Source organism: Balaenoptera physalus (assembly GCF_965194825.1).
Source record: "Balaenoptera physalus genome assembly, chromosome: 1".
NCBI lineage: Eukaryota > Metazoa > Chordata > Mammalia > Artiodactyla > Balaenopteridae > Balaenoptera > Balaenoptera physalus.
The window spans coordinates 90,703,875-90,729,464 of record NC_138882.1 but is presented as its reverse complement, the minus strand read 5'-3'; the positions used below and the strand labels follow the sequence as shown (position 1 = coordinate 90,729,464).

The window sequence follows — 25,590 nt, the reverse complement described above, 5'->3', positions numbered from 1 at the left end:
AGTCTGTACTAACTTGGTATGAAATGCTACACTACCAAAGCCTTGGCTGACACCTTAAACACTTAGAGCCACCTGCATATACTGATAATTCTCTGGGTGATAGCTTTTGTTTCATAAATATATCTCAAATCTCTATCTTTCCTTCATATATTTTACTCTATAGCCACAATGGCTTACTGTTGGCTCCTTAAGCATTAAATTCTTTCCTACCTCAGAGCCTCTGCATGTCCTGTTCTCTTCACCTCAAATATCCTTCTCCCTCTTATTCATATGGCTAATTAATATTTCATACCTTGACTTTCCTTATAATTTAAGTAGACCTCCAAGCTCACACTCCTCATTTTTCTCCTTCATTGCACCTACTCCATTCAGTCTGTCTTGTCAGTTATCAAATGGTGTAATTTTATATTCATTTGTGTTTTGCAGTCTCTGTCTCTGTTATACTATAAGCTCCATGAGAGCAAGGACTTTGTTGGCCATTCACCTCGGTTTACATGTCAGGCACTGTACCAGACACTTAGTGTCAGTGGTGAAATAGACCTTAGATTCAACCTAATGTGCTCATTTTACAGACAAAACTAGGACCAGAGAGGTACAGTGACTTGTCCACATTTACACAGCTAGTTGGAAGAAGAATTAGAAATAGACAAAATTAAAAACAGAAATCAAGTGCTGAAAAGGACATTGGGATGTGAGATCACAACACTTCAAGTTAGTCTTCAAAATGACTGTTGAGGGAAAGGGCAGGGTTGAGAAACATATGGGAAGAGCAAGATGCCTAAGCAGTGCTACAAATGAAGACAATACAACTAAGAACAAGTATGCTATTTTATATATAGTAGTGTATATATGTTAATCCAGCCTCCTAATTTATCCCTCCCCCCCACCCCCCTTTCCCTTTGGTAACCTTAAGTTTGTTTTCTATGTCTGTTTTGTAAATAAGTTCATTTCTATCTTTTTTTAGATCCTACATATAATTGATATCATATGATATTTGTCTTTCTCTGTCTGACTTACTTCACTTAGTACGATAATCTCTAGGTCCATCCATGTTGCTGCAAATGGCATTATTTCATTCTTTTCTATGGTTGAGTAATATCCCACTGTATATATGTACCACATCTTCTTTATCCATTCATCTGTCGATGGACACTTAGGTTGCTTCCATGTCTTGGCTATTGTAAATAGTGCTGCAATGAACATTGGGGTGCATGTATCTTTTCGAATTACGGTTTTCTCTGGATATATGGCCAGGAGTGGATTGCAGGATCATATGGTAGCTCTATTTTTAGTTTTTTAAGGAACCTTCATACTATTCTCCACGGTGGTTGTACCAATTTACGTTCCCACCAACAGTGTAGGAGGGTTCCTTTTTCTCCATACCCTCCCCAGCATTTATTATATGCAGACTTTTTGATGACAGCCATTCTGACTGGTGTGAGGTGGTACCTCACTGTCGTTTTGACTTGCATTCCTCTAATAATTAGCGATGTCAAGAAGGACCTACTGTATGGCACAAAGAACTGTACTCAATATTTTGTAATAACCTATAAGGGAAGAGAATCTGAAGAAGAATATATATATATATATATAAAACTGAATCACTGTGTTGTACGCCTGAAACTAAAACAATATTGCAAATCAACTATACTTTGATTAAAAATAAATAAATAAAATATGACACAAATGAACCTATCTACAAAACAGAAACACACTCACACACAGAGAACAGACTTGTGGTTGCCAAGGGGGAGCGGGGTGGGGAAGGGAGTCTGCGGTTAGCGGATGCAAACTATTACATATAGGATGGATAAACAACAAGGTCCTACTGTATAGCACAGGGAACTATATGCAATTATCCTGTGATAAACCATAATGGAAAAGAATTTTAAAAAGAATGTATACATATGTATAACTGAATCACTTTGCTGTACAGCAGAAATTAACACAACACTGTAAATCTACTATACTTCAATAAAAAATAAATTTATTAAAAAAAAGAAAAACAAGAAAAATAAGTACGTGGTATTGATTTTGTAGGAGTGGGGTCACTTTCATAATGATCTTTTCTTATTGCACCATCCTATGGTCTTAAAAGCAAAGGGTGAATGAGTAAGACTATGGGCAGTGCCTGTGTCAGAAAATATAACAGAGTGAACCCAACAGGACTGTACTGAAATGGAAACTATGACTTGGGCTTCACGAGCATCAAGTTCTAGCCATGTGAGCAGAGGACCACTAAACAGACACCATTTTATGAGCTGCAAGACATCGGGATACAAACAGCTCATTATGGTTTTCTCAGGACACCACAAACAAACCATCAATCTGACTTGGAGTTACAAGTGACTGGGAAACAAGAGGAGGAAGGGGAAAAAAGGAAAGAAAAGAAATGGTCGCTGAGCCTTAGCACTTCTGGAAGAAGCCCTCCCCTCCTAGTCGCCTCTCAACTTGGCGGGGGAAACCTTTTACCACATCAATGGCCCTTCTAAGGGGCAACTCTCATTAGCAACAACAATCACCACATGAGGAACATGTAAAAATGAGCTTGGCTGACCCCTGCCCTGACCCTGCTACCTCTTCTTCTTTGGTTGAGTCAAGAGAATTCAGTCTCCAATACACGCTTCCAGCCAGCAGTCACCCGGGCTCCTGAGTTGGGGAGTTTCATCTTTTCGTATCATAGCAGGGCATTCTTGTAACCTCTGTCCTACAAACCTTCTCCTCTACACAAAGGAGAGTTTCCATTCTACTCCTGAAGTGAAAGGGCAGAGGACAAGCCTGACTATTCTACAACTTCCCAGGACGAAAGATGGTTGAAACATTTTGCACAAACACTGGAGTCTACAGGGTCTGCCTAATGAGAGGCTGTGTGCATGCACTAACGTACAAGCACACACATGTATATATGAGGCTAGGGTTACAGTGGCTAAGGGGATCTTGTAGGTGTGCGGGATACACATGCAGATAAACGCAAGAATCTCAGTGAACGTTCCCATGAATCCTAGACACCATCATCTTTTTCAGGCTTCCTCAAAAGCCTGGTTTCCCTGCATCCTGATCAGTTATTTTTTTCTAAAGAGTCCCCAACTTAATCTCATCATGTACAGTGGATTGTGCCATTTGCCTGTTCAAGCCCTTTGATGCCTTCCATTACACTTAGGATAAAATTCTAAATCCTATCTACATTTTCTGCCTACCTCTCCAGTCTCTCCCCTTGAAATACCACTCGTGCCAGGCACTCTGGCTTTTTATTTTTATCCTTTCTCAACATGATCACAATCTCTCCCCGCTACGGGTCTTTGCATAAGCTGTTCCCTGTACGTGGAGCACTCTTAGGCTCAACCACCCCCTAATAATTCATACCCACTGTCCATAGCTGAAAGAGACAGTACATACCTACCCCAAACCCAACTAGTTCTACCTGTTAATATGCTCTCTAATAACCTCTACTTTTCCCACTAGGTATTTATTATAGTTCAAAATCTTACAGATAATATGCTTTATGTCTGTGTTACTAACTATACTGTAAGTTCCATGGAGAAATGGGTGGTACCATTTACTTCATCAGTGAATCCCTAGCACTTAGCACAGTGCCCAGCTAATAATATTGCTTGAGAAGTAATCAAAAATATTTGTTAAACAAATTTGATCTGCTCTTGTCTTCTCTCACTTAAGTCTTTCTAACCTCAAAATAATAATCATCTTTCAACTCATCTCCCTCACACCTTTAGGGTGTCTCTATCCTATTCATACTCCCAGACTTTCCATCACCCCCTTATTTACATCCCCCCATCAATACACATGCCTCTCATTCCACCCTCTCCCTTAACTGCTGAACTCCATCTCATTTATTCCACACCAAATTCACCCTGCCTTTTGACCTTAATCCTTCAGCTGTGTCTCAAGGGTGACTCTATATTGTGGGGTACCTTACTTCTTCAACTGAAACCCAAGATTTCCCTAAAGACTACATGCCATCAGCGGGCAGCCCTCCTCAGTAGAGGTCCTCCTCTTCCAGTTGCCTCCATATGCATGAAGGTAAATAGGCAAAGAATCACTCTTTCCTTTATTTCCTTATGGTGCTACTGACTTCAAATAGTAAAAACAGACTTATTCAGCTATTTCTAGGTACCAGACACTGTGATGAGTGCTTACACTGATTGTCAAATGTAATACTATCATACAAAATTAGTCCAGATTTACAGACATAGTACAGACCCAGTCCACACTGAAGAAAGATACTAAAGTATCTCAGGGAAGTAAGGAGAAGAGACCCTGACAGCATCCAATAATAGCCCTGAATTTGGAGGCATGAAATTGGGCCAGGAACAAACTGGAAAATTTAATGCTCCATTCATTCATTCATTCATTCAACAAATATGTATATACTACATGCCAGGCTTGACCTGAGACTAAAATGGTAAACAAAAGAGTTGTGGATTCTACCCAGAACGTACAGACACGTAAGGGTTTTACAACCAAATAAACAGTTATAACAGTGGGTAAGAAGTGCTCTAATAGATACATATTGCCTTAGGAACACAGAGCAGAACAGAGAAGAACTATGTTCTGCAGGTCCAGTGGGGGATGCTATGTTTCATTGGCAAGCCAAGATTATGGCCGAATGGCAGCCTGTATCAAGGCAGTGTGGGTTTTTTTGACAATTCACTTTCCTACAGACCACACCTTCAAACCACCTAAGGTTGCATTTACAACAAAAATTTATCATCCAAATATTAACAGTAATGGCAGCATATGTCTTGATATTCTAAGATCACAATGGTCTCCTGCTTTAACTATTTCTGAGGTTCTTTTATCCATTTGTTCACTGCTGTGTGTTCCAAACCCAGAATGATGCCCTCGTGCCAGAGAGTGCACAGATCTATAAAACAGATGGAGATAAGTACAACAGTAATCTCATGAACGGACTCAAAAGTATGCCACGTGATGCTACTTTAAAGTCAGAATAAGTGCATTACAGCTGAATAAATTGTAAATTACTGTTAAGAAAGAGAGAGAGAGAGAGAGAGGAGAGAGAGAGAGAGGAGAGAGAGAGAGAGAAAGAGAGAGAGACTTTATATGTTAACCAGGTTGTGTAAGAATGTGTACGTATGTGAGAGGATGTGTAGAAAGGGGGATGGTGGGGAGGGTACTTCAGGCAGAAGGAGGTGTATGTGTACAGGTTTGAACAGAAGGCAAAATGTGACTTATTTGAGGCAATGAAAAAAAACACTGTGGTTCAATTACAAGGCATGCATCAGTGGAGATAAGGCTGGAGAGGGAGTTATACTCAGAGCCTTGGAACTGTATCCAAAGACAAGAGGGACCTACTGAATCACTTTAGGCAAAGAAACAACACAATCCAATTTGTGTTTCAGAAAGCCCACCATGCTGCTATGGGGAGAATGGACTGAACTCCATCCCATCCTTCCAGGTCAACAGCAATTTAAAGCACTGAGGAGTCCCAGGGCTCCTGTGGCCGCTATAGCAACAAGAAAGTCTGTGGTGCTTCTGGGGCAAATTCCGGATGCAACAGCAACGAAGAGCATCCAGGCTCAGCCACTATATGGGAGTGATGGATGCTGTGTCAATGCCGGGTATTCAGAAAGCTGATGCTGGCACAGAGGCTTCTCCACACAGAGAAGAAAATGGTGCCACACTTCTGTCTCTCTGCTAGGAGGTCCACACTCTCGCTCTTACACTTCCTTGGGCTGCCGGGCTGTTAAACAGTTTACATAAAGAGCCCCTCACTTCCCTGGAAGAAAAAACTAACTGTAGCAGGGGTTCCAAAGAGAATCAACCTACTCTATTTATGGGCAAGCCATTACTAATGAGCAGAATGAGTAAAACAAACAAACAAAAAACAACCTGGAGTCCATTAGAACATTTTTCAATATAAAAGATGTAGAGGTACCACTTAAGATGTAGATGAAAAGCATACTTGTGAAAAATCTGCACTTCCAGAAACTAGTACATTATAGAAAGAATTGGTTCTATATTCTCAAGAATTTTCTACACATGTAGGTTTTCAAAAAAATGAAAATATAGGGCATCATACTCTGATGAAATGGGGTGGGCTGAGAGAAAGGCAGAAATAGAGAGGACCTAGATGCAATGAGTAAATACTATAAGAATATAAGAATGTAGGGCTTCCCTGGTGGTGCAGTGGTTGAGAATCTGCCTGCCAATGCAGGGGACGTGGGTTCGAGCCCTGGTCTGGGAAGATCCCACATGCCGCGGAGCAACTAGACCCGTGAGCCACAACTACTGAGCCTGCGCGTCTGGAGCCTGTGCCCAGCAACAAGAGGCCACGGCAGTGAAAGGCCCGTGCACCGCGATGAAGAGTGGCCCCCCCTTGCCACAACTAGAAAAAGCCCTTGCACAGAAACGAAGACCCAACACAGCCAAAAATAAATAAATAAAATTTAAAAAAAAGAATATAAAAATGTAAATCAACTATACTCCAATAAAAAATTTTTTAAAAAAATATAAGAATGCCGTTCAAATACAAATCAGAATTGAAAATGATAAAGGACAGAACTGACAATGAAGAAAAATCAGGTATGAAGGAAAAACTTAGGAAGCTCTTGTGAAATGCAAAGGAAAAAACAAGCAGATTAAAATATAGGGAGAAAAGATTTTAGCTATGAGGAAGAATGAAGACCTAGTGTAAAGGTAATAGGTGTTCCTGAAGACACAAAAACAAATGAGAAACATAATCTTTTCTGAGGTGAGAATAGACCTAGGTCTGCAGATCCAAAGGGCTCGAAAAGACTAGGAAAAAATAATAGGAAATATACCTATACCAATATTGGTTAAAGTTCTGATTTTAAAGAGGGAGGAGAGAGGTGAAAGGAGAGACAGAAAGACAGAGAGGGAGAGAGAGAATGACTGAGCAGACACTGGACTTCCCTATAATACTCATTACAAGAAGCAAAGGAACAATGTCTAGGAACTTCATAACAATGTAATTTGTGACCCAAGAATTCAGTATCTATACAAGATGCCATTTGTGTATGAAGGCAACTAAACTAAAAAAATATTTTTCATATATACAAGAGCTCTGAAGATATGCCAACATGTCGCTTTTCTGTAAAAAAATTCTCAAAGATATACTCATTTGACTGAAAAAGTAAGTGAAAATAAAAAACTCAGGAATGAGACGGTTGTGATATAAATGTACTGGTAGTTAGCATAGAACAACTTATACAGAGAACTAAGTCTAAAGTGTTATAAATTGGATTTTAAAACAGTATACATAGCAATAATTTTTAAAGAACATGGGTAAGACTAAATTTCAGTAATACTATAATATAAATTTTAAAATCCCAGATCACATGAACAAAATCTGGAGAGTGAAGAGAAGATTAAGAGAAGTATGCTCATTCCTTACCTCACAGAAAAGAATATACTTTCATTTTTGACAGAAAAAAGTAGAGAGATGAATGCAAATCCAAATTATTCTAAACATGTATATCTTTTAAAATTTAAAAAACACTAAACACTAAATATAATTTAAATCATTTCACCTCTATCTATTGTCCTCATGGACTAACGTCCACTTCCTTGAATTACTTAAGCACGTGGTTTATGTTCCTCTCATTCTTTGCTCTCCCATCTCCCATGAAATCAACATCTGGGTTGAGGACCAATAAGGTCATCTGAGCCAAGAGTTCTTAGTTTTCTCAACTCAACAGACCTCCACATCCACTCATTATCACAAACAGACTCACATTCTGGATCTCATTATAAGACACTCATTGTTCCAACTCCAAGATCTCAAACTGGTACTTCCACTCTCTGAATATAACTTCCAATCTCCCTTCTCTCCCATTCCCAACAACCATTTCACTTAATTTTTCCCCACTAAAACTTGAAAGAGTAAACCACTCCTAAATAACCCAGTTCACTAACCAACCCTTTTCCAGCTGCCTTAACTCTTTGTCTAGCCAAGGTTCTATGGTCGGTCACATGAATGAAGTTTCTGTCCCTAAAGCTACTGCCCTGCTGCCCCATCTCTCTCTCTCTCTGTCCCTCCATTTTTTACCTGTACAAAATCTTGAATAAGTGATTTATTCCTACTCCTCCCTCAACATCCACTTTTCTCTTTAACCTCTTGCAATCTGGCTTTCTTCTCTCCTTTATAGAGAAACTCCATTTTAGAAGATTTCCAATGACCTCAAAAATTCTGACTAACTCTCTGCAATTATCATTTGCATTTGAGTCTCCAGGTTGTCATTCATTCAATAACCATCATTTGTTAAAATTGGTCCTGGGAATGCCAAAATAAGTAAGGCCAGTTCCCAATTCCCCAGAGGCTGAGAGTGTATTAGGCGAGGTAATAAGCATATCAAACAGTAAGAGCAGTATAATATTGCAGGCGCTGTAACAGGGGCATGTAGAGTTGAGTCAAAGGTACAATCTTAAAATGCATCCCCTGACTCAGTGATGCTATAATGGCAGAGCTTCTTCTGAACTCTTACACATCCCCTTCTCTCACCTTCATTCTTTGGATTCCTTTCCTCATCAATCTTCTTAAGTGTAGACTTAAGATCCAGACCCTCTGGCCTTCTCAGTCCACACACTTTCCTTACAGACTTGAACATTTCCAAGGCAACCAAAAATAAGACTCAAAATCTGAGTCTCTAGCCCCTACACCTCCATTTTGACCTCCTAGGTCTTACTGCTGAATGTTTTCACTTGGAAAACTCACCTCAAACTCACCACCATCTCTAGCCTATTTCTTTATCTCTGTCAACAGTCCCCACATTCTCCCACTACTCAGATTTTAAAATAGAAGTTAACTCTTCTCAATCTCCCCCCTCGCCCAAACAAGTGCTTAGATCAGTGGTCCCCAACCTTTTTGGCACCAGGGACCGGTTTCTTGAAAGACAAATTTTCTAAGGACCGGAGGGCAGGGGAATGGTTTTGGGATGACCCAAGCACCTTACATTTATTGTGCACTTTATTTCTATTATTATTGCATTGCAATATATAATGAAGTAATTATACAACTCACCATAATGCAGAATCAGTGGGAGCCCTGAGCTTGTTTTCCTGCAACTAGATGGTCCCATCTGGGGGTGATGGGAGACAGTGACATCTGAAGTGTGTCGCTTATGTCCAGTCTACTCCATAAGATGCAGCTTCATTGTCACTTGCCACTCACTGATAGGGTTTTGATATGAGTCTGCCAGCAATTGATTTATTATGGTCTCTGTGCAGTCACACCTCTCTGCTAATGATAATCTGTATTTGCAGCCACTCCCCAGTGCTGGCATCACCGCCTCGTCTCCACCTCCGATCATCGGGCATTAGATTCTCATAAGGAGCGCGCAACCTAGATCCCTCGCATGCGCGGTGCACAGTAGGGTTTGTGCTCCTATGAGAATCTAATGCCGCCGCTGATCTGACAGGAGGCGGAACTCAGGTGGTAATGAGAGTGATGCGGAGCGGCTGTAAATACAGATGAAGCTTCGCTCGCTCACCCGACACTCACCTCCTGCCATGCGGCCCGGTTCCTAACAGGACATGGACCAGTATCGGTCCCTGGCCCGGGGGTTGGGGACCCCTGACTTAGATGGTCCCCAATTCCTATCCATGCTTCTTTCAAACTCATGATCATTCCTACTTTTCAACTCCTACTGTGGTTATGTGTTGACTTTCTTATTTCTTCCTAGTGAATCTGACCATTTTTCAAAGATCAGGAATTGATATATTTCTTCTTTGTGTCTCTTATAGCATCGAGCATAGTACGTAACTGTAAGTTAATCAGTAAATATCTGTTATTGAAGCTACCTTACAACCATTCTCTGAGGGCTTGAAAAGTCATGAAATGAAACTGGATCTTTCCTGGGATGCAGCAAAAGCCAGACATTGAGTCATGGACCACGAGGGCAGAAAAGATCCCTCAGTCTCACCTCCTGCATTTATTGGGCCACACTAACCACTCACTCCTGTTCCCACCAACACAACCGCTAATTAGCTCTGAGACCTCTGGGATGACAGTGCTTTAGGTTAGCACTCCGGCAGTCTGCCCAAATGATAGTAAACTGAGGTTGGGTTGGGGGCAGGGGAGCAGAATTCAAAAAAACAGGCTTATTTTCAAATCCCCACAATCAAGTTGACAGCAGAGAAATTGAAACGGGAGATGCATTTTTTCCATTCCTCCATGCAGACTACAAATGAAAAGACTTTTGCAGTCCCAGATATACTTAGTTTCCACTGTCACCAAAGAGCTCCATTTCTATAGTATTAAAAATACAGAAAAGTGATTTTTGAGAAAAGCCTCATTCTAGAGAACAACTTGTACCAACTAGAGGCAAGTCTGAAATAGGAGCACTGAGTTCAAAATCAAAATACCACCATGAAAAGACTCCGTTCCCAGAGGGCACCCCTGGCAGTATGTACTTGGTGATTTGTGCCAAAAAGTTTTGCTAAAGTTGGAGCAATTGACAGCAAAGGGAATCTTAACTAACACTTTAGGTTCATCATGCTATAAAGGAGAGCTGAGAGAAAATGTGATTGGTTTTATTTGACTCATGTCCACCTAACTTCCATTGTTCACTTCTGCTTAGTGTCCCAAAGCACTATTCCAAGCCCAAGCTGAAATTACATTTCTGGGTTCTGCACAGGAAAATAAATCATGTCTGCCCTAGGAGTGAACCCAAAACCAAAAGCTGCCAGAGAGGAATTTGTGAGTTGAGTTTAGAGTCAACTTTAATTCTGAAGGAAATGAACCTTTAAAAGGAAAATTCAAATAACAACCTATGTAGACAAAACATTAATCTACACTGCTTCAATTAATTTGGGGACCTTTTATAACTTTTTTTCTTAAGTGGATATCTGCCAGAGCAGACCTTCTCTCATAAGATGGCTTGGAGCCAAATACAGTAATAGTCAAGATATTTGTGCTCAGGCTTCCTCAAATCCTTAGGTATACATACATATCCTAAAGGAACATCCAACTACCGACTTATCTCTATAACAAGATTCCTATTTAAAAAAAAAAGTAAACCATTTGCCCAACTCCCAACACCGATTTCTTTCTTCCATCTGGGCTTTAGTTTGTTCAGAAGAGTGGTAGCCTTTGAAGGCACAAATTAGTACTATTCTAGACAACCATGTCAGGTAAAACCACTCTGCACTGGGCTAGGACACAGTTCTGTCCACAACTGATGTGGAAACCACACTAGAACAAGGTCAACATACTTTCCTCTAGTGAGGCCAACACAAGGGCACCTCGAGGATAGCTGCACATCCAGCCCTCTACCACCCAGGATCAAAGAGGATGCTTCTACACAGTACATCTTTGCATCTAAAGTAGGGTTGTCCACTCTATGACATAAATCACAGCAAGATCCTTTTGACCCACCCCCTAGAGAAATGGAAATAAAAACAAAAATAACCAAATGGGACCTAATGAAACTTCAAAGCTTTTGCACAGCAAAGGAAAACATAAACAAGACGAAAAGACAACCCTCAGAATGGGAGAAAATATTTGCAAATGAAGCAACTGACAAAGGATTAATCTCCAAAATTTACAAGCAGCTCATGCAGCTCAATATCAAAAAAAACAAACAACCCAATCCAAAAATGGGCAGAAGACCTAAATAGACATTTCTCCAAAGAAGATATACAGATTGCCAACAAACACAAGAAAGGATGCTCAACATCACTAATCATTAGAGAAATGCAAATCAAAACTACAATGAGGTATCACCTCACACCAGTCAGAATGGCCATCATCAAAATATCTACAAACAATAAATGCTGGAGAGGGTGTGGAGAAAAGGGAACCCTCTTGCACTGCTGGTGGGAATGTAAATTGATAGAGCCACTATGGAGAACAGTATGGAGGTTCCTTAAAAAACTAAAAATAGAACTACCATACGACCCAGCAATCCCACTACTGGGCATATACCTTGAGAAAACCATAATTCAAAAAGAGTCATGTACCACAATGTTCATTGCAGCACTATTTACAATAGCCAGGACATGGAAGCAACCTGAGTGTCCATCGACAGATGAATGGATAAAGAAGATGTGGCACATATATACAAAGGAATATTAGCCATAAAAAGAAATGAAATTGAGTTATTTGTAGTGAGGTGGATGGACAGAAAGACTGTCATACAGAGTGAAGTAAATCAGAAAGAGAAAAATAAATAACGTATGTTAACGTATATATGTGGAATCTAAAAAAAAAAAAAAAAAAAAAAAGGTTCTGAAGAACCTAGGGGCAGGACAGGAGACAGGAATAAAGACGCAGACGTAGAGAATGGACTTGAGGACACGGGGAGGGGGAAGGTTAAGCTGGGACGAAGTGAGAGAGTGGCATGGACTTATATATACTACCAAATGTAAAATAGATACCTAGTGGGAAGCAGCTGCATAACACAGGGAGATCAGCTTGGTGCTTTGTGACCAGCTAGAGGGGTGGGATAGGGAGGGTGGGAGGGAGATACAAGAGGGAGGAGATATGGGGATATATGTATATGTATAGCTGATTCCCTTTGTTATAAAGCAGAAACTAACACAACATTGTAAAGCAATTATACTCCAATAAAGGTGTTATAAAAATAAAAAATAAAAAAAATAAAGTAGTGTTGTCCAATAGAACTATCATGAGAGATACAGTTGTCATTTAAAATTCTCTGATAGCACTTTAAAAAAGGAAAAAGAAACTGGTGAAATTAACATATTTTATTTAACTCGATGTATTCAATACATTATCATTTTATCATCTAATCAATATTTAAAACATTATTAGTGAGACATTTTACTTTTTTTTCATACTGAGTCTTCAAAATCAGGTATTTTACAGTTGAGGCACATCTCAGTTCGGACCAGTCACATATCAGATGCTCGAGAGCAAGATGTGCCTAGTGGCTACCATATCAAACAGCATGGACCTAAAATGTTTTACATGATAACTGTTTGCTAAATAAATGAAAAGCTCAAAAAGTTTTCTACTGCACCATTTATTCTCCCAGTAAGAGGTATCAGTTCTGTGAATAGCAAATAAAACCTTCCGAAGAAAGGGAAGCTGACTCATTTATCCCAAATCAAACCATGAGTAGACTTGGAAAAAATTTCTGGTCATCTTGAAATCCAGAACTTGCTGCAAAAGATCAAGCCTTCTACGTAGGTGTACTTAGAAAACAACATGGTACCTATCAGGCTCTTCTCATTAAAAATGTGGCCAATTCCCAAATCTCCATTTACTGCAAATTGATACCTAGGTTTTTTTAGCTATATAATCCCACCCATTTTTTTTCAGATAGCTGGTAACTTCATTTCCTCTCCTAGTAGCCTGCTCAAACCCTTCCTTCTCTATTTTGTCAAAAGCCAGACCAAACAGTTCATGCTTCGAATGCTTCAACTCTGCAGCTGAAAATTGTAAAGGGAATTCTGAACAAAGTTGCAATAAGGCTCTTAGGTATAGTGAAAAAACCACCAGACTGAGTATAAAACACTTACTTAATATTAACTTCTAATCTCAAAGTAACCAGGAACATGAACACACACACACACACATACACGCACACACAAAGAATAAGTCACCATATCCTAGAATAATAAAACTATAATTTGAACATTCAATCTGCTAAAAAATAAAGTCCTTAATAAATAAAAAAAATTTTAAAGATAACCTATAGAGTCAATTTGTATAAAAAAAAAAAAGACCACAGATTTGAGCAGACTTGTAGTTCAGCAAGCCTAGATTCAAACCCTAATCCAACCACTATGTGCCTTGAGTAAATTGTTTAACCCTTCTGAATATCCATTATCATCTGTAAAAGTAATATTAAAAAAAAAACTCTACCCCTCATACAGTTATTGCGAAGATTACATAAAATAAAACACTGTAATTAGCTCATTATTTGGGTGCTAATAAACATGAGTTAACTCTCAGCTCCCAGCCCCATTCATTTCTTTAATTTGTATAAGGCAGAAAATACTAATGTGACTTTGTTTACAGCTCTAATGTCAGTATCAATAGGAACACTACAACCCCAAATTTTCTTTCTATTCTTCTCAGAATGAGGTTGGGGCTGGGATCAGGAACAAGCTCAGCTATACGCTACTGACAACAAAGGTCTGTAAAGCGCTCTGGTAACTGACATCATCAACAGTTCAGTGACCCCATTCCCTCACCTCAAGCATATAATAATGCTAATATTAATGTGGTGAGCATTATCACAGAGGAATGTATGGGGTAGTTAGGGAGCCCAGAGGGTAACACTTAGCTCAGCCTAGAGAGAGAGGGCACGGGGGGGGGGCTTCCTGAAGGTGGTACCCACTTGATCTGAGCCAGGCAGGCAAAAATGGTGAGGACTATAGGGAGAGGAGTGGAGAAGGGAAATCCAGAGAAAAGAAATGGTGTGAACAAGGACATAGGACGTGGCTGATACAGGTAGCCGTTCTTATTGCCGAAGAAGCAGATGGGGCTGAGGCCAGGGAGGACTTCACATAATGAAGGAAGGACCTTGGACTTTATCCTGTTGGTCATCAGGACAGTAAAAAAAAAAACAAAACAAGGCTGTCACTGGAAGTCAAAGATTGGCATCAGTGAAAAAGAGGAAGGAAACCTGTGGTGGGAAACCAAAGACTGAGGGTATTTTAAATGACAGCAGATCAAAAGAAATAAATACTGACACATTGAACTTATCTATCATTTCTGCCATCCCCTCTAGAAAAAATACAAAAGCACGTGGAAAAAGAAACATCTTCTAAGGGCTTTCATAGAAAAAAGGTATTTACTAAACACCCTGGGGTAAGAAATTTTGGTAAAATATCATTTCACTGGGAAACTTTCCCCCCAAGATTGGACCTTCCTAATTAATATCAAAGCAGGAAACTGAGTGTGCTATCAAAGAAAAATCAGCAACGAAATCACAATTATCATTTAATCTTCATTGGCATCAGGAGCCTTGGTACCACACAGAGCCACTCTCTCCCACAGGGCAAGGGAGAGATTAGAATGGGGTCAAGTTCCTAACAAGTATCTCATCCTGCCCAATACCACTGTGAGGATCATTAAAAAGTGAAAAATTCAAATCTTTCCAGTTACTATTTGTCACATAATTAACTTTACAGTAATCTTTTTAAGTTGGAAAAAAAAATGGCCTATGAAAAAAATCACCAGAGAAATGGCAAAAGCTAAAGAGAACAGAGACTATGACAGAAAGAGCAGAGGGTTGGGAGTAAAGTCCTAGGATCAAGAAATCAAGAAGAAATTCTAGGGGAAGTCCAATTTTAGGTAAACCCAGTGGGAAAGTATCTTAAAAAAAAAAAAAAAAGACAGTTTGGGGATTAAAAGCAGAAATGTGTGCCCTTCCAGGAAATCGTATTATTGAAGTTTTAAAGCCTTTTAATCTTTTTCTATTCCTAAGTCTACAGCTCTAAAGAGTACTCTAAATAATTAGCTGCTGCAGATGAGGGAAGGCAATTCGGAGACTCTAAGGAATACCAGGTAGTAACAACAGCAATCCAATTTCAAGACTTCTTTGCTGGGCACAATCCTTCACTGGTACTGGAGTTTCTTCCTTATAACATTAACTTATTCTTGGGTTTCCACATTAAATCAATCAACTTCTCTCAAAAAGGCTCAGTTTTAATCACTTAATCAGTTCTTACTTGTCTCCACTTTCAGTTAGATAAATAGATATAAACAGAAACTGGAACCAAATGTCTGCATAAACTCACTTAATTTCAAAAATAAGAGGAAAATCTGCTTAAGACAACATTAGAAACTTCCAAGAGGTTGTAAATTTAAGCAAGACTACTCTTCTAATGTCAGAGGCAGAAAAATCTGTGTGCAAAAAGGGATACAAAAAAGGAAAAAATAGCAATGTAGATGGGTGTCGTAAAAATAATGTCATCAAGAGGACCTGCCCAACCCTTTGCATAATTATAGGACATGACAATAAGATGAGATAGATTTCTGTCTGTGAACAAACAATAAGCTCTGAACTCTCGCAGCCTGCATAATTTATTTTCTTTTTTTTTTCAGTTGGAAGAAGGAAGAGCATTTTAATAACCTTTTCATATAATTATGAATATTCTTTGATACTACACCAAAACTTGACAAGTTGTAGCTTCTTCTTCTTTTCCAGCTTTATTGAGCTATATTTAACATAACATTTGTGTAAGTTTAAGGAGTACAACATGATGATTTGATATACATATGTATTGTGAAATGATTACCACGATAAGATCAGTTAACACATCCATTACTTCACACAGTTACCATTTTTTGTGTGTATATGGTAAGAACATTTATATTTTTGCATTTAAGTACGTTCCTTTCCTCTCAAATATTTAATAAGCATCTACTATGTTCCAGGCAATGTGCTGTTTTACCAAATAATAACCTCAGAGTCTTTCAATTATGTTCTTTCTCATATCTCCCACAGCACCTGGCATGGTGCTGAGTTCACATCAGCTGCCCAATAAATACCCGTGAAAATATTTCTTCCTTTAAGTGAACATGGGGGAACATATGGGGTTCGCACTATACCCAATGATGTAGCACAGAGACCCTTGTAAAAGATGCCCACTTCAGTAACAGACTGCCTCTGGTTACCAACTTATGCCCCATTCTGACTGATCTGTCACACCGTACATACCTGTCCACTGAGGGGGGCAGCGGCAGTTGTAAGTGTTGACCCCATCCACACAAACCCCTCCATTCTGACACTTGTGATTAGGACAGTCATCAATATTCCGCTCACAGGTGACCCCTTCAAAACCTAGTAAGACAAAAACAGAGAAAATGATAAATTCTCATACAGATGGTGTGATCTGCTCTTCTCCACAGGGCATGGTCATCAGAACAGACTGACTTCATTATTTCAATTCAATAGCCAGCAGCTGGTCAACCCAAGACTCACCATATAAAAATCCCCCAATCTCCTGTCTTCTCTTGCCCCAAGCAGAGTCAGACACTTAAAATGACTCATTATGCCAATGACATGCCTTCATAGTTACCTCACAAGTATTTCAAACTGTTTTCATGAAATAAAATCCCAGTGAAGATAAATGTCTACTCAGAACAGCTATTTACTCGTTCTAAAAAAACAAGGGTATTAGATTTTCCCCAGCTCCATGCTAGGTTAATGGGAAGAACAGATAAAAGATTACCTAATTAAATTTAAATTCCTTTTTTTTTTTTTTCCTTGGGAAAATCAGCGTGGTGGGAGGGACATAAGAAAAAATATTGAACTTAAAAGTCTGTAGATACAGGTCAAGTTCCAACCTCACTGCTTATAAGCTATTTAATACATGGTAAATTACAAACTCTGAAGTAGCTTCCTCATCTGTAAAATGAGGCTGACTGCACCTGCCCAGCCTGCCTTTCTAGGTTGTTATAAGTGCCACATCATGAGTAAGGTAGAAATAAATATAAAAAGCTATCTGAATATGGGGTGGCATTATTACTAACTAAACTTGCTAACTATTATTACTAACTAACCAACCCTTCAAATTCTTCATCCTCCTCTTCACATTAACAGCATTGCTTCCTTCCGCTTGATTTCTCCCTTTCATGAAAAATGAAACTAGCACACCAAACTTCACCCTAACTGCCCATAGAATGTTCCTCTATAATTTATACATTGGGCTTTTTCTTTCTCTCTCCTTGCTACCAAATCTCTTAGCTATTAAAATAGAAGACTACCAGCTTTAAAACAAGAGAGAAAGTTCACTGATCATCCTCTTATTTGAAATACATATGACTAAGTATTTGCCCTCTTCAAAATGTCCCTTAAGTTTCTCTCTCTTACTCAAAACACTTATTGGGTCTTATACTAGGCACTGGTATAGGTGAGTAAAAGAAAGAGTCCCTGCTTTGGGGGCATTACAGTCTGGTGAGTGGGAAAGACATCAATCACACCTTGCTTTATTCATTCCTTACCACAAGCTACTGTGGTATTCTACATCTGCTGTGTTACACTGGAACATGGCTGGTTTCTCTGAATACAGTAGCAGTCATGTAAATGAGTATGAACCAAGTAACCAAAAAAATTACCCAGAGAGCAAAGGAAATCACTTTGTAGAAGATGGAGATAATTGAGAGCTTGACTGAAGAGAATTCTGTTTCTCTAGGTGTTCGGTACTCAGTCCATTCAAGCAGATGAGTCATTAAGTAAGCTTGAGAAAGGCTATGAAAAATTTTATAGACTCAGATTTTTTTTAAAATTAATCATATTACTCCTATATCTGTTTAATCACATGAAAGTCTTACAAATGGACTAATGAGTCAGTAGATGTTGAACTGTTTAAGCCCACCCATAATTATGATAAAGTGAGGGCAAATCTACAGATCCAGAAAGTACAGTCCTTGAACAATAACTGAGGTCTCTGTTTCTAGTCTAGTGCTCTTAAATGGAAACATTCTTCAGAAAAGTCATAGATAGTTTTAGAGTGTAGGAGGGAAATAAGGGGTCCTGGCCCACCGCTGTTAGAACCTGTGTGGTCTGGTGGTGTTCCAGAACTGCTATTGGTCATCGTCCCCCTAACTTGATCTCCCTGGTGACTAAATATGGTTGACTAGGGTGTCAAGGAGGTGATGAAGACTTTGTAGCCAAACTATAAGGACTTGAACTGACCTTCAATTTATATTTGCCAGTGCTACAACTAACTGAATTCACCAACCACAGACAAATTAAGAAAGCAGAAGCATTTCAACATAACCATAATATATAAGAAATAAAATGTCTTCTTTTTATGACTGACTATTTTAGTTCTTACCTGTCACTATGTAGGTAGGTGAGAAGACAAGTAGGTGAAAGAGTTAATTCATGGTTGAAGCATGGCCTCTGGGGTCAAACTGCCTAGATTCAATTCTCACCCTTGCCATGCAGTAGCTGAGTGAACATGGGCAAGATACTTAAACTTTCTTTCCTCTCTGGGGTAATTAACAGGACCTACCTGAAAGGTTGCTTTAAAGATTAAATGAGTCAGATATAAAAAACACTTAATTCAGTAAACTGTGTTGGAACAACTGAATATCTAGATGCAAAAGAATAAAGTTGGACCCCTTCCTCATCCCATACACAAAAATGAACTCAAAATGTAAGAGTTAAAATTACAAGACTCTTAGAATAAAACATAGGAGTAAATCTCTGTGATGTGGGCTAAGCAGAGATTTCTTAAATATGACCAAAAGCACAAGCAACAAAAGAAAAAACTGATAGTTTGGAATATATCAAAATTAAAAACATCTGGGCTTCAAAGGATACCATCAAGAAAGTAAAAAGACAGCCCACAGAATGGGAGAAGATACTTGCAAATCATGTATCTGTTAAGAGACTTATATCTAGGTTATATAAAGAATTCTTACAACAAAAATTAAAATATAATATACATAATATAATAATACAAATAGCCCAGTTATAAAATGGATAACAAATCTAAATAGACATTTCTCCAAAGAAGATACATAAGTGGCCAATAAGCACATGAAACGATACTCAACACCAGTCATGAGGGAAATGCAAATCACAACCACAATAAGCTACCACTTCACACCCACTAGGATGGCTATAATTAAAAAGACAGATAACAACAAGTGTTGGTAAGGATATGGAGAAATTGGGAATCCTCATACACTGCTGGTTGGAATGTAAAATAGTGCAGCCACTATGGGATACAGTGTGGCAGTCACGAAGAGATTAGGGTTACCATATCACCCAGCAATTCCTCTCATAAGTATACACCCAAAAGAAATGAAAACGTATGTCCACTCAAAAACTTGTACAAGAATGTTCACAGCAGCATTATTCAAAATAGCCAAAAAAAGTGGAAGCAGCCCAAATGTCAATTCCCTGGTGAATGGATAAATATGGATACAAAGTGGTAAATCCATACAATGGAATATGATTCAGCCATAAAAAGGAATGAAGTACTGATACCTCCTGCAACACAGATGAATTGTGAAAACATTAAGTGAAAGAAGCCAATCACGAATGACCACATACTGTGTGTTCCCATTTATATGAAATGTCCAGAATAGGCAGCTCTATAGAGAGAGTAGATTAGGAACTGCCTAGTGCTGGGAGGGAGTTAGGGGGAGGTTAGGGAATGACTGCTAATGAATACTAAGTTTCTTTTGAAGTGATAAAAATGAGCTAAAATTTGTTGTGGTGATGGTTACATATATCTGTAAATATACTAAAAACCACTGAATTGTACACTTCAAAAGAGAAAATTACATGGTATGCAAATTATATCTCAATAAAGCTGTTATATTAGAAGGAAAAGCACTTAAAACAATGCCTGATGCACAGGAAGTGTTTTACACATATTAGCTAATGCTATTGGCTTGGCCAAAAAGTTCACTTGGGTTTTGCCGTAAGATGTTACAGAAAAACCCAAACGAACTTTCTGGCCAACCCAATATTATAAATCAACGGGATCAAAGCATCCCTAAGAGGTTATCTACTCTGATCCTTCTAAGTTACAGATGAAGAAGGTAAAGGCCACGTGGTTGACCTACCCAAGTTTAAATGCCTAGTAGGTAGGAGTCAGTACTGAACCAGAAATTTTATTCAGTTTCAATCAGTATGATCTCTGGGACCCCAGAGTTACCTTTCATTAATCTGAAAAACTGATCTTGGGTCAAAAGTTCCCATGTCTGAGAAAACCCTAACCAAATCAGTTCTCCTCCAAAGTTAAGACAGGATTTATGCTTTAAAAATAGAGTTACAGTACTCTTTTTGGAAATAGCTAGCAAATTCTTATAAGAAAGTCTACCCAAGGGCGAGGGGAGTAGGGAGGGAGGGTAAGGCTTAAATGAATAAGTTATAGTGGAATCACTTCTTAAAAATGTTTTAAGGTTTTAAGGGAAAGGGAAACAGACAAGTCTCCAGACCTGTGGGTGGGATGGGTGTAACAGACTTACAGAAAGGCTCACATGACTGTACTAAAAGGAGTCCACTGCTTAAAGCCAATTCACATCCTTAAAAGGCCAAAAAGAAAGAAATTAAACTCAGAAGGAACATTTTAAGACTGTGCTGTTATAAAACCATGGGCCACGTAACTGATAAATGATGACAGTGAGGGTGGGGAGCAGAAAAGTGTCTTTCGAACTTGTCATCCCACATAGAGAACAGCATCTCTCAAGAGAGCTTCCATCTCTTTCCATTTTCAGCCCCTGGGAGGTGTGAGGGTGGAAAGGCTTGGTACAGAGGCACAAAGAAGACAGCAGAAAGGGGAAGCTGAGATGACACAACCAAGATTCTCCCAGGCCAGGCTGAAGGTCCTCAGGAAGAGCTTCTGTGCACAGGGATGGAAGAGTGAGGAAAACCCAGGGATGCCTGGAACTGGACAAAGGCACAAAAGTAAACAGCTATGTGCTACCTTCTCCCCCGCCTCTGGGAAGAAACCTGTCACAAGAGCAAGCGGGCCCCACCTCTGCCCCACTGGTTTCCTCGGCACACTGCATCCGTCGTCCTCTGAATGGGCCCCAGTGAGCTCACCGACCCCATGACTGGCCCCTGGATGCCTGCCCCGCCACCCACCCAGGTGGCTGCTCCTACCTGCCTCCCTCTGTAGCTCCCAAATCATCTCCACTTCCCTTTCTAACTTTACCTCCAAAGAAGTCAGAGAAATGAATACAGGGGTTCAAAAGAAATAAATTCAGAGCATTTTTAAAAATTATAGAATATAGGAATTCTCTTCTCTATCACACTCAATTCATTCATTTGTCAAATATTCATTAAGTCTCAATTTTGTACCAGGCAGTAAGCTGGATACTGGGGGCGGAAATTAAAATGAGGGTGTCTACTGGCAAGGATGAACAGTCAGTTTGATAAGTGCTGTGCTAGATGTACACAGGTTGCGAAAGACCTCAGAAGGTCTCTAGTCCCCACGGGGTAGAGAGTATGGAAGGCATTTCAGTGAAGTAGGTGCCTTTGACACATCATAAGGAATAAGTTCTATATAAAAAGGCAGGGTGGGTGGGGGAGGTAAGTGACAGAAGGCTGAGGAGGTAGCATGGGCAAAACTGCCAAGCATGGCAGAACAGGAAAAACTTCCAGGAACATCAAGTAAAACTAAATGCAGGGCCCAGGTTGGAGGAGCTAAAATAATGCGCCTGGCAAAATGGTACGACAATTTCTGCATCTGCTCCAGTGAAACCTGCCAGAATATGATTAGTATAATACCCAAGAGAACATCACATGCCCGCACATATGAGAATGCAAGAGTTTCTAACAGTTTTTAAGCTCAGCAACTGCAGAGCAGACACAAAAGCCACAAAATGTGGTTAAGCTTTATTTTAATGATATAGGGATATTACATATAATCAGCCTGTAAAGTACAGAGGTGATTTACAAAGGATAAACCTTCCTTGTTTGGAGAGGATGGATCAGACAGCTTTCTATGAAGTTTAAAAATCATAAAGGAATAAGGAGGTACAGGAGAGAAAGAAAAAGGGAAAGTCCATCAGGGACTGTCCTATTCCAACTGTGAACTCACAGGTACAGCCAGGAGATACAAACAACCCACTGCTTTCTGATTACCTGTGCTACTTCTTAAAATATCCACAAACATAAAACCAGTTCAACTCATTCTCTCCCCACTAACCCAAAAAAATTGGGAATCAGTGATTCAAGAATTTATTTTCTATTTTGTTCTTTTGTTAAAATTATTCTGGCTGAGTGCTGCTCCTCAGGGCTTCTGCTAAAAACTTTACCTAATGGTAGTTCATAAGGATCTGGACTGTTAACAGTTGCTGATCCAAGAAGATGAAATACAGTTCCTTGGTTTGATTCTATCAGTTCCCTTTTGAATATATTCCTTTCTTCTTCCCTCTGTGGAGAAACACTTCTTTCTTTATTACACAGGATGAGTCATTCTTGCAGTTTTAATTCCCTCCCCATCAGTCTTAAAATAATTCTAAAATCAACTCAGTAACTACAGTGCCCTTTGCAGGAAAAGAACTATATCTTCACCATTCAAAAATAATCACTAACTTTTGTGGGGTTCACTGACTTTCAGAGTTGAAAAGAACTCCAATTCTTTTTACTCAGTACTAGTATAAACAAGTACAGAAGGAGAAGCTAGACTAAGTCTAGGGTGCATGTTACCAGGAAGAAAATGAAGAGACCAAAGTTACGTTCTCAATACTACCATATTATACTAAACTCAATCTGCCAATCAATAGGTGTGCGCCTATTATATACCCGGCATGGTTTCTAGGTGCTTGGGACATATCACTAAATAAAAACAAAGATCTTAGTTTTCACTCTGGAGAGGGGAAGAGGCAGCAGAGTTTAGAAAAGACACACAACAAACAACAGACATAATGGGGTAAATTATATAGCACAAATTATATAGTAAGATGATGACAAGTGTTACAAAAAAAGAAAAGAGAAAAAAAGAAAAAGTAGACCCGGGTCGGTAGTGAAGGGGGAAGGGAATGGTTACAACCTGAAATGGGGTGATCAGGGTAGGCCTCAGTTAAAACTGCAAAGACTTGAAATGCGGTGCGAAGCAGCCATCTGAGAATTGCAGAACCTGGACAAAAGCTACTGTGCCTCTCGCTGACTTGGTTTCCCCACCTTTAGAACTGAAATAATGATTCTCTTCAAATAATGGTGTTGTTTACATTGAGACAGTAATTATTATTTTAAGTAACATTTTAGTCTCTTGGACAGTGTGGAGGGCAATGGGGGAGAGACAAGGAGAATGGTACTGCATTATGAAAAGGACTCTGTAAAAGAAAATCATCTCCAGGCATTATTTCCCCATGTGGAAATAAAGTTAATACTTTGCAAACTCCACCTGGGACATAAAAACAATGAGCGTAAAATCTTATACAGGGGCTTCCCTGGTGGCGCAGTGGTTGAGAATCTGCCTACCAATGCAGGGGACACGGGTTCGAGCCCTGGTCTGGGAAGATCCCACATGCCGCGGAGCGACTGGGCCTGTGAGCCACAACTACTGAGCCTGTGTGTCTGGAGCCTGTGCTCCGCAACGGGAGAGGCCGCGATAGTGAGAGGCCGGCGCACCGCGATGAAGAGTGGCCCCCGCCTGCCACAACTGGAGAAAGCCCTCGTACAGAAACGAAGACTCAACACAGCCATAAATAAATAAATAAAATAAAGAATTTTTTTAAAAAAATCTTATACACTGTATAAATATATATTTGTTCACAGTGTTATTGCACTATCGTTTTGAATTCTTTTTTAATTTCCTTCTATACGTGGTCCAAGCTGACGTCATCTGTTTTAGATCATGCGACCCTGAAAGGCAAGAACTAGCCTACTTAACTGTTTCTAAATATCTGCAATATATGTATGTATGTAACAAATACTGTCTGATCATAATTAGAATATCTCCTTTTTCTTTTAACATGAACCTACATTCTTTTAACCCAAACACCTCTAAGCATTTAACAAAAAGTCTTACACATTTCAAAGCACCTTCAGGGGCAGACAAGTAGTACAGTGTCATGGAACAAGATGTACAAAGCACAGGCTTTGGAAATAACCTGCTTGGATTTCAGGACTCAGCCTAACCACATGTCAGCTGTGCAACTTTGAGTAAATCACTTAACATCTCCAAACTTGAGTTGCTTCACCTGGGAAACTAGAAAAACAATACCTATCCCCAAGGTTTTTGTGTAATGGAGCTAATGGAAGCAGAAGTACCTGGCACAGTGCCTGACTCATAAAAGGCATTAAATACATGTTAGTAAACTCTTTGCCAAATCTTCTGCCCCCAACGCTGCACCCCCCATCCTGATCCCAAACACACACACACTTCGTCAGTGTGTAAAAAAATGTCTTGCTTTAAACTATAAGGAGAGTGTAAGAGACAGCCAGGATCTCCTTACTCCATCCCACTAGCCCTGGCAACATCTCAGCTGTGGAATCCTTGGTTATTTCCTTTCTCAAGGAGGAGATACTATTCTGGTTTGACAGATCCTTTCCTGGACACACTCTCAGAATTCCCTAAGGTTGTTATCGTGGCTAATGGATAACAATGCAGAGGCTATGGGGGTGAATAATCACTCTCTCCCTGCTAAAAACTTCCTTTATTGACTTCGCTAACTTCCCGTTAGTACTTTGCTGCCAAATCAACCTCTTGTTCTAGGCAACTATTAGAAGTAATTTTCTTGAAACTAAAAAACACATTTAGTCTTCAACAATAAATTGCACTAACCTCAATTACCAGCCACTTAGGCTATTAGAATATTAGACTGTTAGAAAATTTGCAAAATTAAATTGTTTACATTTCTATTTCCTTCTTTTAACCCTTAAAATGCAAACAAAAACAGGAGTGAAGAAAGATATCTTTTAGTTATTCCTTCTACAAGATAATGTGGATGACAGTAATATTAGGTAGATAAATATTTAGTGTCTAAGATGACAGCATTATCTATTCTTCATTGAAAGAGAAACTGAAAGCAATGCAATTAAATAGATTGTTCTTGTGGCTTAGAGTTAAATGGTATCCTTTTCTATTATGTGGCAGTCTTGTATTGCTGTATCTCAAGCACAAAGCACCGTGCCTAGAACATAGCTGGCAGCCAGTAAATTTCAACTGAATGAAATGAATAAATTACCATTTGCTTTT

The 25,590-nt window shown here is 39.3% G+C and overlaps 1 protein-coding gene and 1 pseudogene across 2 annotated transcripts in view; one reads left to right on the top strand and one right to left on the bottom strand.

The window, feature by feature from the left end:
• NOTCH2 (notch receptor 2) overlaps positions 1–25,590 on the bottom strand; it is a 178,782-nt gene that overhangs the window by 65,956 nt on the left and 87,236 nt on the right. The window contains exon 5 of the mRNA XM_082457807.1: positions 16,635–16,757. Coding sequence (XP_082313933.1) covers positions 16,635–16,757 — 123 coding nt within the window. The remainder of the gene's footprint in view (positions 1–16,634; positions 16,758–25,590) is intronic.
• On the top strand, positions 854–6,290 carry LOC309660022 (ubiquitin-conjugating enzyme E2 D3 pseudogene; annotated as a pseudogene). The gene has a single exon. The product of its transcript is annotated as a ubiquitin-conjugating enzyme E2 D3 pseudogene (transcript).